Raw genomic sequence first — 14,141 nt, 5'->3', positions numbered from 1 at the left:
TCTTACTATACTTCATTTCATCTTACGTCCCAACGCAGCGGACGCTACGAGCTGGTGGGACCATTCAGACAACTTCTAAAGCGACCATCTTAGCGTTCGTCACGTTTTTTACGTGCTATCTAATTTTTGAACCAATCATAAACAGAAAAACACTAGTGACTTGCACTTTTAACGCTACTTGATCGGTACCATTACCTCGTAGCGTCGACTAGCACGACGGCGCAGTGTGTTCGAAAGAACGTGGCGAAGATACCATGGGGCAATATCTATGCAGAAGCTTCTCGAGTACAAGGGAACAGAAATAAAACAAAACAAAACACTGACCAGTGAGGCTCATGTCGAAGGACTCAGCGTCAATCTTCCTCAAGTCCTGGACAGTCCTCCAGGTAAGCGTGACCAGCTGGTTCTGCGACAGGTCCACGGTCACAAGGTTGGGAGCTCCCATGAACATGTGCGCCGGCAGGACGCGGAGCCGGTTGAACGAGAGGTAAACGATGGTCAGGTGCGGCAGACCGTCGAAGGCCAGCGGATCGACCTCGGAGATCTCGTTGTACTTGAGATCGAGCTCCACCAGGGACGACAAGCCGCCGAAGACCCGGGCTTCCAGCCTCTTCAGCTTGTTTCGAAACATGTCGAGCCTGAGGACCCGCGACAGGCCCTTGAAGCTATGCTCGGTGAGGGCCTCGATGGAGTTGTCGCTGAGGTCTAGCTCTTTAACCTTGCCGAGGCCCGCGAAGGCAAAGTCCTCTATGACCGTCATCTTGTTCCGCTCCAGGAACAATTGCGTCAGCGACGGTAGGTGAGACAGGGCTCGCGCAGGCATCTTCTTTAGCTTGTTGTCCGCCAGTTCCAGCTTCTTCAGGCGAGGCAGATGCGAGATGCAGTCCGTCTCCAGTTCCGTTATCTCGTTGGAGTCGAGGGACAGCACCGCCAGTTTCGTCAGGTTGTAGAAGGCGTGTGTCTTCAAAACACCCAACTCCGCCTGGGAGAACTTAAGACGCTCCAAGACGGGAGCATGTGGCAGGACGTCGGAAGGAACAAACTTTAAGTGATGGTCCTCACTGAGCGAACTGAACACAATCGAGACGATGGACGGCTGCTTCGCGAAGGCTTTGAAGACGATGTCGGCTTCGGCGATGTCTTTCACCACGTAGCAAGTCACTTCGGTCGCGTCATCAGTGATATCGTCCGTGTCGCAGCGGCAGTATAGCGCTTGGTCGATGAGATTGCAGAGGTTGGGTACGAGGTCCTCGGCTTCTGACGCTCCCGCTTGGAATGTTGCCGTGAGGAAGATTAGGAAGAGCTTGAGATACCTAAACCAAAAGAAAATTGGAGAAACTGTGAGCTTAACGTGATTATCCAATAAACTCGATAAGTAAAACTGCGGATACAGTACAGTTTATAAGGTAATGTAGAATTAATGATGATTCTTTGTTTAGATCAGTGTCGAGTGCAGTATATTCATGTAATATTTTAGATATAATTGTATATACGCTCTCAGAAGTCCCTAAGCGTACGCTTCCCCACAATGCTCTCGAAACGCAAGAGCTATCAATCAACGAGCCAAAGGTCATCGAAAAAATTTCGGTCAGTGACCCGTCTTTATTCTTACCAATTAATGACCGCACTATCCCCATATACGGCTCTGGCCTTGGGGCGCTCGGGATACAGGTGGTAAATACCGAGTGCTTACAGTACCTCCCGCTAAATGGTCATGTTGTCGATGACGTAATCAGTCGGTGGTACAAGCTCCCTTTCCTCAATGCCCTTCACCTTTTCCACTTGGTGGAGCAAACATCGGAGAGGAGGCGAGTCCCTCCTCGCCTCGTCGCAACACTCCTCCCCGGCGTGTTGCGACGGGGAGGAGTGTTGCACACTAAAATAAGTAACCAAAGGAATAAACCCTAAGATAAAAGGAATAAACCCTAAGATAAGTAACCAAACAGTTAACGAGACCCTGCTCTTCGTAAAAATATTGTTTTCATACTTTTTGCATTTCCCTCTTGGAAATAAAATAAAAATTACTCCACTGGACGAAAAAAAGAAACGCCGCTCCCATTTCCGTTCTAGTAAAATTGTAACGAGTTCTCGTTCCACTTCCACCGATGCAAAATGAAACGGCTGCGTCCTTTCGTTCCTCCTAACAGGGAACGCGTTCCAGGAACGCCGTTCCTTGGAACGCCGTTTCGTACAACACTGCTCCAAACATAAATCATCGGTATTCCTTTAATTGGATTAACCGAACAGAATGATAAAGGGCACAGTATACACCAACGATCAGTCTCCGTGGCTGGAGAAGTTTTGCCGCTGTGACCGCATGACGAATGGCTGAACAACTTTCTCGTTGTGTGAATTAATTAATGGAATACCAACAACTGCAGCCGTATTCACCAGGCGTGACTAACCAGCGACGAAAGAACGGCTAGGACAGGGAGTATTCCTCGGAGAAAACTTAATCGCCGCAAGTGGGTTACTGCTCAGGAGTAACAAGCGAACAGTGACTGGAAAATAAAGGTTACGCCGGCGTGTACTCAGAAAATGCTACTACGTGAACGAAACGTTTATCGCGTAAAACGTAGACATTAATTAGGTAAAAGGAAACGTTACAGCCATAGGGATTTGTTGCATACAGATCTTATTAAAGGAAAAATTGAACATCGAAAGACGACATGAAGAAAGCCGGATTGTAAGCGACGTAATGAAGATGGAAGTACTCTTAAACTGCGGCCTCTCTCGTCGTTCAGTGACCTGTTGAGATCATTTTAGCGGCAGCTCTGTCCTCTACCAGAGGTGATATCCAGAACATTTGCACTCTAAGAAATGCCCTACGCGTCTACATACTCGCAAAACACTCGAAGAGTCAACCTCTCCGATCTACGAAATCGGCTCAACGAATGATGAGGCGGAACATCTGCTTAGACCTCAAAATGAAGTATGCGCTCTGGCATTACGGAATGCAAGCATGACGCGTTGCATTGCGTAATGCCACAGCGCGGACTTCATTTTTAGGTCTAAACGGATGTTCCACCTCATCATTCGCTGAAGCTGATTTCGTAGATCGCTGAAATTGGCTCTTCGAGTGTTTTGCTGGTAAGTAGACGCGCAGGCATTTCTTAGAGTATGTTGCTACATTTCCTACTGGAGTTGTCCATCGGCGTTTTGAGGCAATATTTGCTTCGTTCAAGATGACGGTTGGCGGTGATAGGAGTACGACACGGCGCTGAGCGCTAGGCACCCACTAAACAGCGGCTAAACTAGCCCTACTCTTTCACTACGATTTGTTAGTCACATTCTAAAGGGGGCCCGTTCTTACACTTGCCTTTGCTCAGAACCGAGCTCTTGGGATCTCTCCCGAAAAGAGTGAGCGGTTATCTATGAGGTGGCCCTGGAACTGCATTTCACTAGAGCGAAGGTATCGCGATATTTGCGAGATCAAATGTACGTACTATATCCATAACAGGGGTCTCAAACGCGCGGACCGCGACACTCTGGGACGCGACTGCGAGCCCCGTCCCTATGTCTCAAGTGCTACGTGCTCCGAAGTCATAGGTTAATATGGGGTGCGCGTTCTCTGTTATGGTCAAAATTCCCAGGGAGCAGTGTCCACGGTTATTATCCTCCACTCGGTCGTGGCCGCGGGTGCGACTGCAATCAAGAGAAAGATTGAGCGCATTCTGAACGTCGCCGTGACGACAACGTCACGCGCGTTGCCCTTTCAGTTACAGAGGGTCGCAACCTTCAACTCTAGTGTGTTGAAATGAAATACTTGATTACATCCTTACCTAGAAATTGTGATTGGACGATATAAGTTAAGCTCACTGCTTCCACTACGGAAATATTCGTGGCTAAGTGGTTGGTCAGAAGAGCTATCAATTAACGCGCCCAAGCTTGTTTAAAAATTTTAGTCAATGATGTGTCCTTATTCTTTCCAATTTATGACCACACTCTCTACATAAGCGACTCTGGCCTTAAGGCGCTCGGGACACGGGTGGTAAATACCGAGTACTTAGAGTACCTCCCGCTATGCTATCGTTTTTGTCGATTACGTATTCAGTCGGCGGTGACAAGCTCCTCCTTCGACGTCTTCCCCCTTTCCACTTAGTGGAGCAAACGCCGGAGAGGAGGCTAGTCCCTCCTCGCCTCGTCTCGCCTCCGCTCAACCCTTTTCTCCAGCGTTCGCTCAGTTAGAGGGGGGAAGGGTTAAGAGCTGAGCAGGGGGAGCTTGCCCTGCTTTTCTTAACCTACAACAGGGTATGGTGACGTCTGCTGCATACGTCTGCTGGTGTTTTGATCGAATGGCGTGCTAGTGCACACCAAGGAGCTTCTGAAAGGAAAGAGTAAGGTTGACGTTCGAATCCGCCCCTAGCAATTTATTCAAAGAAACTTCAAACGTTTTCGAATCATCTGGTGTCGATGGGCTGTCACTTCGACACAAAATTCCTGTAAAGCCCTATCAAATATTTTGTTCGAAGGTACCAAGAATGAACACGTACCCAAACACATTCCCTGCAAAGTTCAGACACGATTGAAGTGTTCTTTATCTCTGTCGCGCCAGTTTCATTCGCTATCATATGTTCAAATTGTTTTTGTATTATATTTTACTGGGGAATACTGTACTGCACGTAAAGAAGAGTTTCAAGATTGTGAAAACAATTTAACGTAAATTTGCCTTTGAAACTTGCATCGCTCCACCCACACGTCATTTCATATCTCGAGTAAGTCCGTGTTCTACCCCGTCAGCCTCATTTTATTATTTGCAATGAAAACTGTCTTGCCTTTTAACTTTTCTCGGGGGCCTTTCTGACGGCAGTCAAACGCCGCTTCCCCGGGCATGAATGTCGAGGAATGCAGTCTCTACTGACAAGAAGACAGCTTCTTTGAGACGTCATACTAGCTTTGTTCCAAACATCGTAAAGATTTATCGAACCCCTCTTCGGCGAGCCGGGGCAGTTTTCTAAACCTTCCAAATTTTTCTCCAAGCAGGGCCCCGTACCGCCTTCACTAAATGAATGAGCGACGCCGTAAATCTTGCCGCGATGAAAAGGAAGCGCATCGCTAGATGCGAAAACCGAAGTAAAAGTATTCGTTTATGACAGGGACATAAATTAAGCGTCGTGCTATAAAGTAAACGCTGTAATCTTGTTATACAAGTCAAACGCATAAGCAACTGCTTTCTCATAAATTACGACCTTCGTTACGAAGAGGAAGATACTTTCGAAGTTCCCCGCATCTACGACAACTACCCCGACTGCATGTGTGCCTGAAGCGTTTAAGCCTACATACGCACAAGAGGAGTCCAACGTTATTTGGCTCTCCACTGGTGAAGCGCTATAAATGTTTCCTCTCTGAAAGGCCGACCAGGAAATCTCTCAATCTCTCATCCGTAAATAAAATGACTAATTTCGTCTTTCAAAAATATTCCCCCAAAGATTGACCGGTATCTTATTGTTATCAGTCATTATCAGAATTCACTAATAATCCGGGAGTTAGCAGATTGTTCCATTACCTCCGAAAACGATACCCGATAATAATACTGTCGCGAAGCCGTGCTTGCGCGCGTGTTTAATTAAACTTCTTTGCATTTTTGCTCGTGGGTTTGCGAGGGTTTCTTTGGCCGATGATAATCGTCTTTACGGCACGGCGCATGGTTTCTACCGCAGTCTGGAGGCTCCAATTGGGGGTGAGAGTCGGGAGGCCCCGGCGAACGTGAACGCTGTAACGGTACACTTATTAAAGAGACCCACGTCGGAGTTTTGTCTTGTACATGTCTGCTTGTGAGATCTCCACTTGGGGGCTAGTTTTAGTTTTTTCCTGCGTCCATTTTGTGATGCTGGCTTTGAATGTCTTTTGCATTTTTTATAGCCACTTTTCAGAACATTGTTCGATGTTTATTGTCTTGCGTGGGCTTTTGATTTTGGGATGCCCATGTTTGCTTTGTAGTACAAGCCCTTTTGCTGCTAAGAAAAAAAATGGTTGCCTATAGATTGCCCCCGAATACTGCTAAAGTCGATATAAGCCACCGCTAAGCTTTTGATCGTCACTGTGGCAGTGGAGGCCTCCCTGCACGTCCGACCACCTTGGGCTGTAGAGTCTTCCGCCCGGTAACTCAGAAACTTGCGACCCCTTATGGCCGTGGAGGATTTTGGCTCGCCCGCCTTTGTGTGGATTCCTGTCTGTCTTGTTGTGCTGTGGTCGCAGCACCCGCTGGAGGTGTGATCGAAGAGGACGGCAGATGAAGTCACCAGAGATAGGAGTATACTCCCCCAAAAAGCTTATTGTCCGATTGTCTATTGTCGAAAATAATCCCTCGAGAAGGGGAACAAGGGGACAAAGGACTAACACAAATCTCTAAACCAAGCTAGGTGACTGGTGCGCGGCCGAAACATTCCTCCTGGTCTGGGTATCCCCATTTCAAGTGGAGCGCTCTACAAAGTGAGCTAACCAAGGATTACATGTCTGAAGAGCAAACAGGTATTACCAGCTGCCACCAGTCTAACACGAACAAGAGTGAAAGGCTTGCATTTTGAGCTTTGAGTTGCAAAAAAGGTTTTGTAGACTTTTCTGAATAGCCAGATATATTTTTATCAAAGCGATTTAATTAAAAAAAAGAGAAACCATTCAAGTTTTTTTCATTACAATAAGGTGCATGGGAAAGTGGGCCAGAATAGTATGGGGTATCGTTATCGGAGTTATCGGGACGATCTACTAAATCTCCCTAATGCTAATAAACGAAGCGTATCATCGAGCACTCGGTTTTCTTTCTTTCTTTGTCAACAATCTTTGGGAGCCAGATTTTAGTACTATAACTCGCGAATATATATAAAAAATACTAGGATACGCTTCCCCTGCCTTAGTCTTTATACATGACATGCACTTGACGTCTTCACGCTGCGCTAACGGTCATTCTGGATCATTCCTACTTGTCCTTGTTGAGAAAAACAAATGCATTTCTGCGAAATCTGTGCTGCGGCATGACCCCTGACGTGACATCATTACGAGCATATATAGTTGCTTCTGTCGAGCGAATTGTCGGAAGGGCGAAGATCAGTCGCATTCTCCTGGTCTAAACGAGCGTCGAAGTGCCGCAGTCCCTCACCGAAATCGGCATTATGTGGGCAATCATGTTAGACTCGATGACGGAAGGGCAGAGGCTGTCCCCTGATACAGGGCAACTCTTGAGCCCCATAGGGCGGAAACCGGTGCTAGCAAAGGGAACATATGTTTGCCAAAGAACTGTGTATTAAGATGGGAAATATGTTGCTCACAAATCAGTCATTGCGATACTGGTTTCAACGGTGCCCTGTAGCTATAACTTGGTATCTTTTTTTTTTTTTTTTCTTGTGTCGACAGAATTTTTTATTTAGTACAAAATACGAGTAAGCATATTTTTATAGGAGCTCACGTCAAAGATTAAAACCAACATATTCTTCTTTTCAACAGCCGTAGAGTTAAATTTTAAAAAAAACGAGTGCAAATTACGAGGTCAATCTATTGAACCAGCAACTCTAACAAAATAGGCTTGACAAAATATCAAACAAGTTTTATAGAGACAGCACACACGTAACGGAAACTCGAAGCCGTGTTTTGATCATATAGGCACTTCTTCAGCGTCCATTGCTATTTTTCAGAAGGAATTGGTAAATATAAATGGAATTATGGGTTCACCCCAATGTCTCAAACTTACTAGTGTGGACGTGGCTTTCTCCACAAGCCGCGTCCCTTTTGCAATGGCTGCATAACCGTTACAAATGGTGCAAGTGCGCTGAACATGTCAACATTGCACATGTCCTGTCATGAAGAGAAGATTACTTAGACCCATTTTTCTTTCTTTCTTCCTCTCATATATTAGAAAGAAAAGTAAAACCCACATAATCACGGTATTTCTATAGTCAAGAACGTAAGCAGGACAAAGTGAAGCGTTTCGCAAGACCCAGCCAACCGACAATTAGCTTGGCCCTTTCTTCAGCTTCAGAAGTAGCACCAGAATTGCCTCGAGCAAACAACGCAAAAATTAATATTAATGGGAAACAGTATCTCACAATCGTTGGGCGTCCCACCTATACTATTAACTAAACGATTCGAGGAGTAGCTTCTAAGGTATAATTCTCCTGTATTACGCATATACATTTTACCGGTGACCCCTGATTATAAAACCTGTGGCTCAGTTTGTTAACCGGGTTCAAAATCAGCGCAGAGAACCTAGCCTTCCTCTGCTTGACTCTCTGCGACGACTTCCTTGTAGTCCTTACCCCAGCCTCCTTCTGAGGCCTTCGCTTCCCACGTGCACAAATATCCGTGGGCGTCTATACGATGTCGCTGATTACTGGAGCAGCGATGTCCGGGGGCCACACCTCCATCACGGCTTAACGATCCGACCGCACACGCTCGCCGATACTCTCCAAGGTAGCGATTTCCCGACGCTCGTGCGTGCGATTTCTTCAACGAAACGCAATAAAACCGTTGGATTATTAAAAAAAAAAAGGCGGGTTTGTTGGGGGCCAATATCGGAAGTTGAGAAGATTGTCCTTGCAAAAAGGTCGAGATTGTAAGGATGACGCACAAGGGACGCTAGTTAACTTTTCACAGTAATAATAATTTACGTATTTAATGTAATTAGAACCGGAGAAGCTATATATTTAGACAGAGTCAGTGCAAAGGCGAGCTGGCGGAAGTTTAGCATGATGACTTTAACCCGAGAGGGACCAGGAGGACGAAAACTTTTTACAGTAGTAGAAGAAGAAACAGGGACAAACACGTCCTTATAGAGACGTGCTTGCCCGTATTTGTTCTTTCTACCACTGTAAAAACATTTTCCTCCTTCTGCCCCAGTCTCGGTTTAAAAAAATCGTGGTAAGCTATTTAGCCCTGCGTTGTCATTTCAGTTTCAAAACGTGACCTTTCTATGAAGGTCTTTCAGCAATGCAAAAAAGAGTAAAAATGTTACATGGCGGTTGAGTGAGCATATGTTTTCTTCATGTATTGGTTACCGCATTTTATACGTCAAGCTATGACTTCTAGAATACTAGTCATTACTTTACCATACATGCCGAAGCTTCCAGAACGCTTGGTTACATTCGACGTTGTCTGCACTCAGCCCCTCCAGCTTTGCGCCAGCTGGCCTAGGAAATTTTTGTGCGTCCGAATATTGAGTATGCTGCTGCCATTTGGTCCCAAAAACCAGATTTAGCTCACTAACACCTTAGAATCTATTAAGAATCGTGCTGCCCCTTTCATTCTTTCTAATTATGAACGCACTGCCAGTGTGTCGGCCATGAAGGCCTTCCTTATGCCTCCCCACTCTCATTTCTCGCCAAAGAATATCACGCATCTGTCTTTTCCAGAAGATTATTTATTACCACCCTCTACTCAGACAGTCTCTACTGTTAGAACCGCATCGTTCATCCAGACGACTTTTTAACTCCCTTAGTGTACGTCGCATCTATGGTTCCACTGTCACCTTTAACAGCTCATTTCTTCCCCTAATCATAATAGAGTCGAACAATCTCCCGGACCATGTAGTGCTCATCAGTGACCCCGACCTCTTCAGATATGCTGTATCGTCTATATTTAATATGTAATCAGTGCGATGCTCCTACCTATGGCCAGTGCTCAGCCACATCTTGTTTCTATCTTTTGTTTTTGTTTTTATTGTGTAAAAGATCTACTTGTGTGCTTCTTTGTATTGCCCCCCACCCCTTTTATGTAATGCCCCTGGCGGGGCCTTTAAGGGATAATAAATGAAATGAAAGTTCTGCAATGTTCTGCTGCTTCCGTTGTACTAGCTGCCTTATCCTTCCACTAATGAGGGAACATTGCATACTTTCTAATTAAAAGTTGACCCGATGATTCCATCAGAATTATGGTAAAGAAGCATGTTATACATATAATAAGATTAAAAAATATTAAATACTTAAATTTTTGTACCGTGGTTCATTTGTATAAGGAATTAAAGTGAACTCTCATTAGTCAGTGTTTTAAGTGTCCTGTCAGTCCGACTATCTCTAACAGAAAAAAAGCAAGTTATTCATTGTAATTTTTAGGAAAAAGGCAATGTGCACAAATATGTCAGCTGTTCTGACTAAAGAAACAGGAAGCATAATAATTACATATTTCGATTAAATCGTAAGCGTTGGTCATCCTCACGAGCGAGGGAAAGCCGTAACCTAACGAAACAACAGTGCGCTGTGCAATCGGGACCAGCCCCACAGCATCATGGCACCCTGGGCGAACCCTGGACAGGGCACCCCCCCCCCCCCCCCGCCCTTTTTTGTACGCCCCTATCTACTAGGTACGACATCAGGTTGTCAGTAAACGTGTGAGTTGTGGCCCAGCACGACAGCCGAATTCCAAAAACGAGCAATGTTCAAAATAAACCCAACAACTAAAGCGGAATTAAAGCTGATGGACTTGGTGGCGCTTTCCTTTTGGCAGCGCCCTGGGCGGCCGCCCAGACCGCCCACCCCTATAGTGCCGGCCCACTGTGCAGCACACAAAGCCCGCACGCGAAACTCCTCGCACTACTCGTTCTTGCAAAGAAAGACAAATTCAGCGATGCAAAATGGGCGCTGCAAAAGGTATACATGCACAGCATTAAAACAACAATGGCAGCTGGTCGAAAATTACGCAGGTTCGTATAGGGGTATACACCAGACGCCATATTGGTGGTCGTTGTTTGCAACGCAGGCTCCGAACTAGCTCACGCTTGCTGCCTTCCTGGAACAAAGATCCCAATTGGGTCGCAATGCTCGCTAAACGCGCATAACCGTGCATTCCTCCCAATCAAGATAGTTGTTCTTCGCAGATGATAAATGGGCATAGTTCCTAGCACCCATTGATAACAATTTTCAACGATACGGCGCCCGTGAATACCTCCGATAGCTAATTAGCCCTAACTTAATTCCGATCTGTCCCAGTTTCTACGCGCCTGACTAGATATGCGTGTCCGTGACAACTTAATGACAAGAGGTAATGCGTTAACGTAGAGAAAAGCGGGGGCACGTTTCCTCGGTGAAATACAAATGACACCTTCTGGGGAGATTGGAATTCCGCCCGCTGGGAATCGAAAACGCGCGCGACCGCGAAAAAAAAAATGAAAGAAGAGATATGCTACTCCAAACGAAAAATAATACTCAGGGTAGCTCTGGTTGTTAAAAGTGGTTCGGCCTACTTATTGCTCAAGAAAAACATTTGGAGGCATTATTTTAGCAACTCCTCCGAGTAATGTATTAAAATGTTTGAATTAATCAGAACAGCCCTTCACCACAGCACTACTTGCGCAATAAATGAAAGACATCTGAAATATAAGAACGATTTAAAACGCAGGTGGGCTGCAGCGAGTTTAACATCGGAAACCTTGGCATGAAACCGCAGGAACTATGAATATAATCGTGTTTTTACCTAAAATAAAGACGCCATGCAAAAAAAAAAATGCTTTATCGGCAATGTTGAGAAAAAAAAAAAAAAAAAACGAAAACCTTTTGTCTGTTTTTTGTGTCCGTGAATCGCAGCCTCTTATACCCTCGTTTTAAGCTCGCGATACTTCAGAGTTCGGATGAGCAACCTAACATCTCTGCGCTTCACAAAACAAAAAAAAACAAAAAAAACAACGAGGTACCTTCACTTACTGCTCGGTGTTAGTAACTATGTATGTAGCGTAGGTTATTACCCAGTTTCAATAAAGAAATTACTTCACTTTAAAGAGTAACACGGTAAACTTCTCGTTTTTTAGCAAATTGGGTAACAGGCTGTGGTCAACATAAAACTAGAAAATAGAGACGCGGTTGAAAAAAGCAAGATATATTGCTGAAGGGTCAACTGAAGGAAATATAGCTAATTCTGTTGGTCCTCAATTCGATACAACAACTAGGAACACACAGATAGAACTAATGAGTTCAGCAAAATGTGCGGCGTATTCTCTACTGTTGTGCCTACGCTTTTTTGTTGTTGTTTCTCGGCGCTTCCAGATTGTGACGCAAATACGCCAGACGTTTGAGTGAAAACAACGATGGTGCTACACATGTTTGTCCAGAGTACAATGCCTAAATATAGTGTCAAAATTACTCGATTAAAAAAAATTAACTAAATTATGTTAGTTCTTCCTGTTCCCGAAGCATAAAGAACTAAGAAAGTAATTGCATTATTACCGAAAAAGTACCGAGCTACATAAAACGCCCAAATACACATGGCGTTTTTGTTTTTTTTTTCTTTTGCGTTTTGTTTGTGCCATTATTAGCATTCGTCGCTCTAGTAAAGCCAGAACAATGCAACGCGCGGGCCGACGACGAGATCTGTCCGGGGCAGATATCGGCACGGTGCGACTTGCGCCGACGGGAGGTGACGCCCGCGCGAACAAAGCCCGTGAAACATTTCCCACGTGGTTGGTGATTGGGCTGTAACGCTTCAAGTAGACGTTCCTTTGGTTCCAACCGAGTTTGGGCCGGGTTGCAGCGAATATGCATTAACCTAGACTAGTAGCAACTACTGTTTCGCGGGATACCCCAACGGTCTCCCGCAAAACAAAGTGTGAAATCACTCGAAGTAACTTGCTTAACTTACTTGCAAGTGCCGACAAGACGCTGTCAGACGCTCTCATCAACTATAACACTACCAACCAAGCCGCGGAGAAAGAGCATTGCTCGGATACACTCCCGCCCAAAATAAAAACTAAAAAATCAAACGGAAATTAAACTTACTTCTCGTCGATTCATTAAGAGGAGGCAGCACTCAGTTGGCTCATTTTTCCACTCGAACATGCAGTTAGGACGAGCAGAACATTACCCTCAAGCGTTGTCGAGCCCCGAAGAAGCCCGCGCGCAAAGCATGCGGGCCTCTTTTTTCTTTCTTTTTTTTCTCTTATTGAGGGTCTGTACGCGAGGTCCGCGATTTATTAAGTGCCCCGCAATTGGCTCAAGTGGGTAGAAATTCTAGCCGTGCGTCTGGACGAAATGCGAGCGAGAGGATTCCACTTCCGGTCTTGGTCTCCTTCGGAGCATCCGGGGGCAGACGCAGTGTCCCCCGACGCAGTCCGCTCTTGGGAGAGCCAACGAGTCGACAAAAAGTCCTCGAAACCTCGGCATTTGCGTACTATCCGCAACTCGCTTACGAAGAGTACGGTTTGGCACAAACCACTCCACATGATCCTCCCCTCGACCGTTGCAGCACAAGTTTGAAAAGAATCTCATTAGAGGGCGCGCTCTCGATCGGGTCGTCGGCGCGCCCATACTGACGAGAGCGCCCTTCTCGTGGAAATCGCTTAATCCGTACGCTTTTCTTGGCGGCATAAGTATAAAAACCTAAAATTATATGATTGTATATTATTTTTACAAAAACCAACACAAATGTGCGCACGTTCGGGTTTTCATTTCTCACTGGGTAAATCAAATTTCAGGTTTTAAGGCGTTGTAATCATCGCCCCCTACTCCTTTGAAGAATTGCTTTCTTCTTTAAAGGGTAACTGCAAAGAAAAAAAAGGTTTTTTTTTAAATAGCCTAATTGGGACAAGCATATCAAAAAACAATTTTTCCGCGAGAAAAAACATTTTTTACAGCAATATTTATTACGTGAGACTCATTTTAGTTTGCGGCTATTTCGTCCGTTTTAAATCGCGCGCCACGAAGTTGTGATTATGTGACGTCAATCCCAAAAGGTTCTCATTGGCTAAGAGTTTGATTGACAGCTTAGATCCGGTTGTTAAACCTTTGTTATATGTTGCAATTTCCTTTTGAGCGGCATATTTTTACGTTTAAAGAATAACACATGTGATGAGAGTTATTATTCTTTACAAAAGGTTTACAAGACGGGCACTTTCGTTTGGATTCATACAAACAAAAGCTTCGCCATTCTTTCATGGCCGCCGAAGTCTCTGCTCCCGTCTGTCTCGCCTACCTCGACTAATCGTTTCACCGAAGTGATCAGTGTTTCGTCGTTTCGTGCTGACCCAGGTGCTTGAGTGAGACTTCTTGAAGTGAAGTAGTGTGTGTTTAGCAGCTGTCGCAGGTGTTAGTGATAGGAAGCGACGCGGTGTTTTGGCTTTCATAGCGCGGTTCTTTCGTTTTCCTCTTTGCTTGCTTAGCGTGCTTTTTTTCTTTTTTTTTTTTTGCTTGTTTGCTTGTTTGCGCGTGCAAATGCTGACTTTTCGGAGA

The 14,141-nt window shown here is 45.2% G+C and overlaps 1 protein-coding gene across 1 annotated transcript in view; it reads right to left on the bottom strand.

Annotated features, from left to right (window-relative positions):
* Positions 1 to 208: 208 nt before the first annotated feature.
* The window catches only part of LOC121835625 (connectin-like), a 53,843-nt gene continuing 39,910 nt past the window's right edge, over positions 209 to 14,141 (bottom strand). Inside the window, exon 2 of the mRNA XM_042290057.1 lies at positions 209 to 1,313. Coding sequence (XP_042145991.1) covers positions 209 to 1,313 — 1,105 coding nt within the window. The remainder of the gene's footprint in view (positions 1,314 to 14,141) is intronic.

This window comes from Ixodes scapularis, unplaced genomic scaffold, assembly GCF_016920785.2.
Source record: "Ixodes scapularis isolate PalLabHiFi unplaced genomic scaffold, ASM1692078v2 PGA_scaffold15__6_contigs__length_5221840, whole genome shotgun sequence".
Classification (NCBI taxonomy): Eukaryota; Metazoa; Arthropoda; class Arachnida; order Ixodida; family Ixodidae; genus Ixodes; species Ixodes scapularis.
Note: the sequence above shows the minus strand (reverse complement) of the source record. Positions and strands in the feature narration are given on the sequence as shown.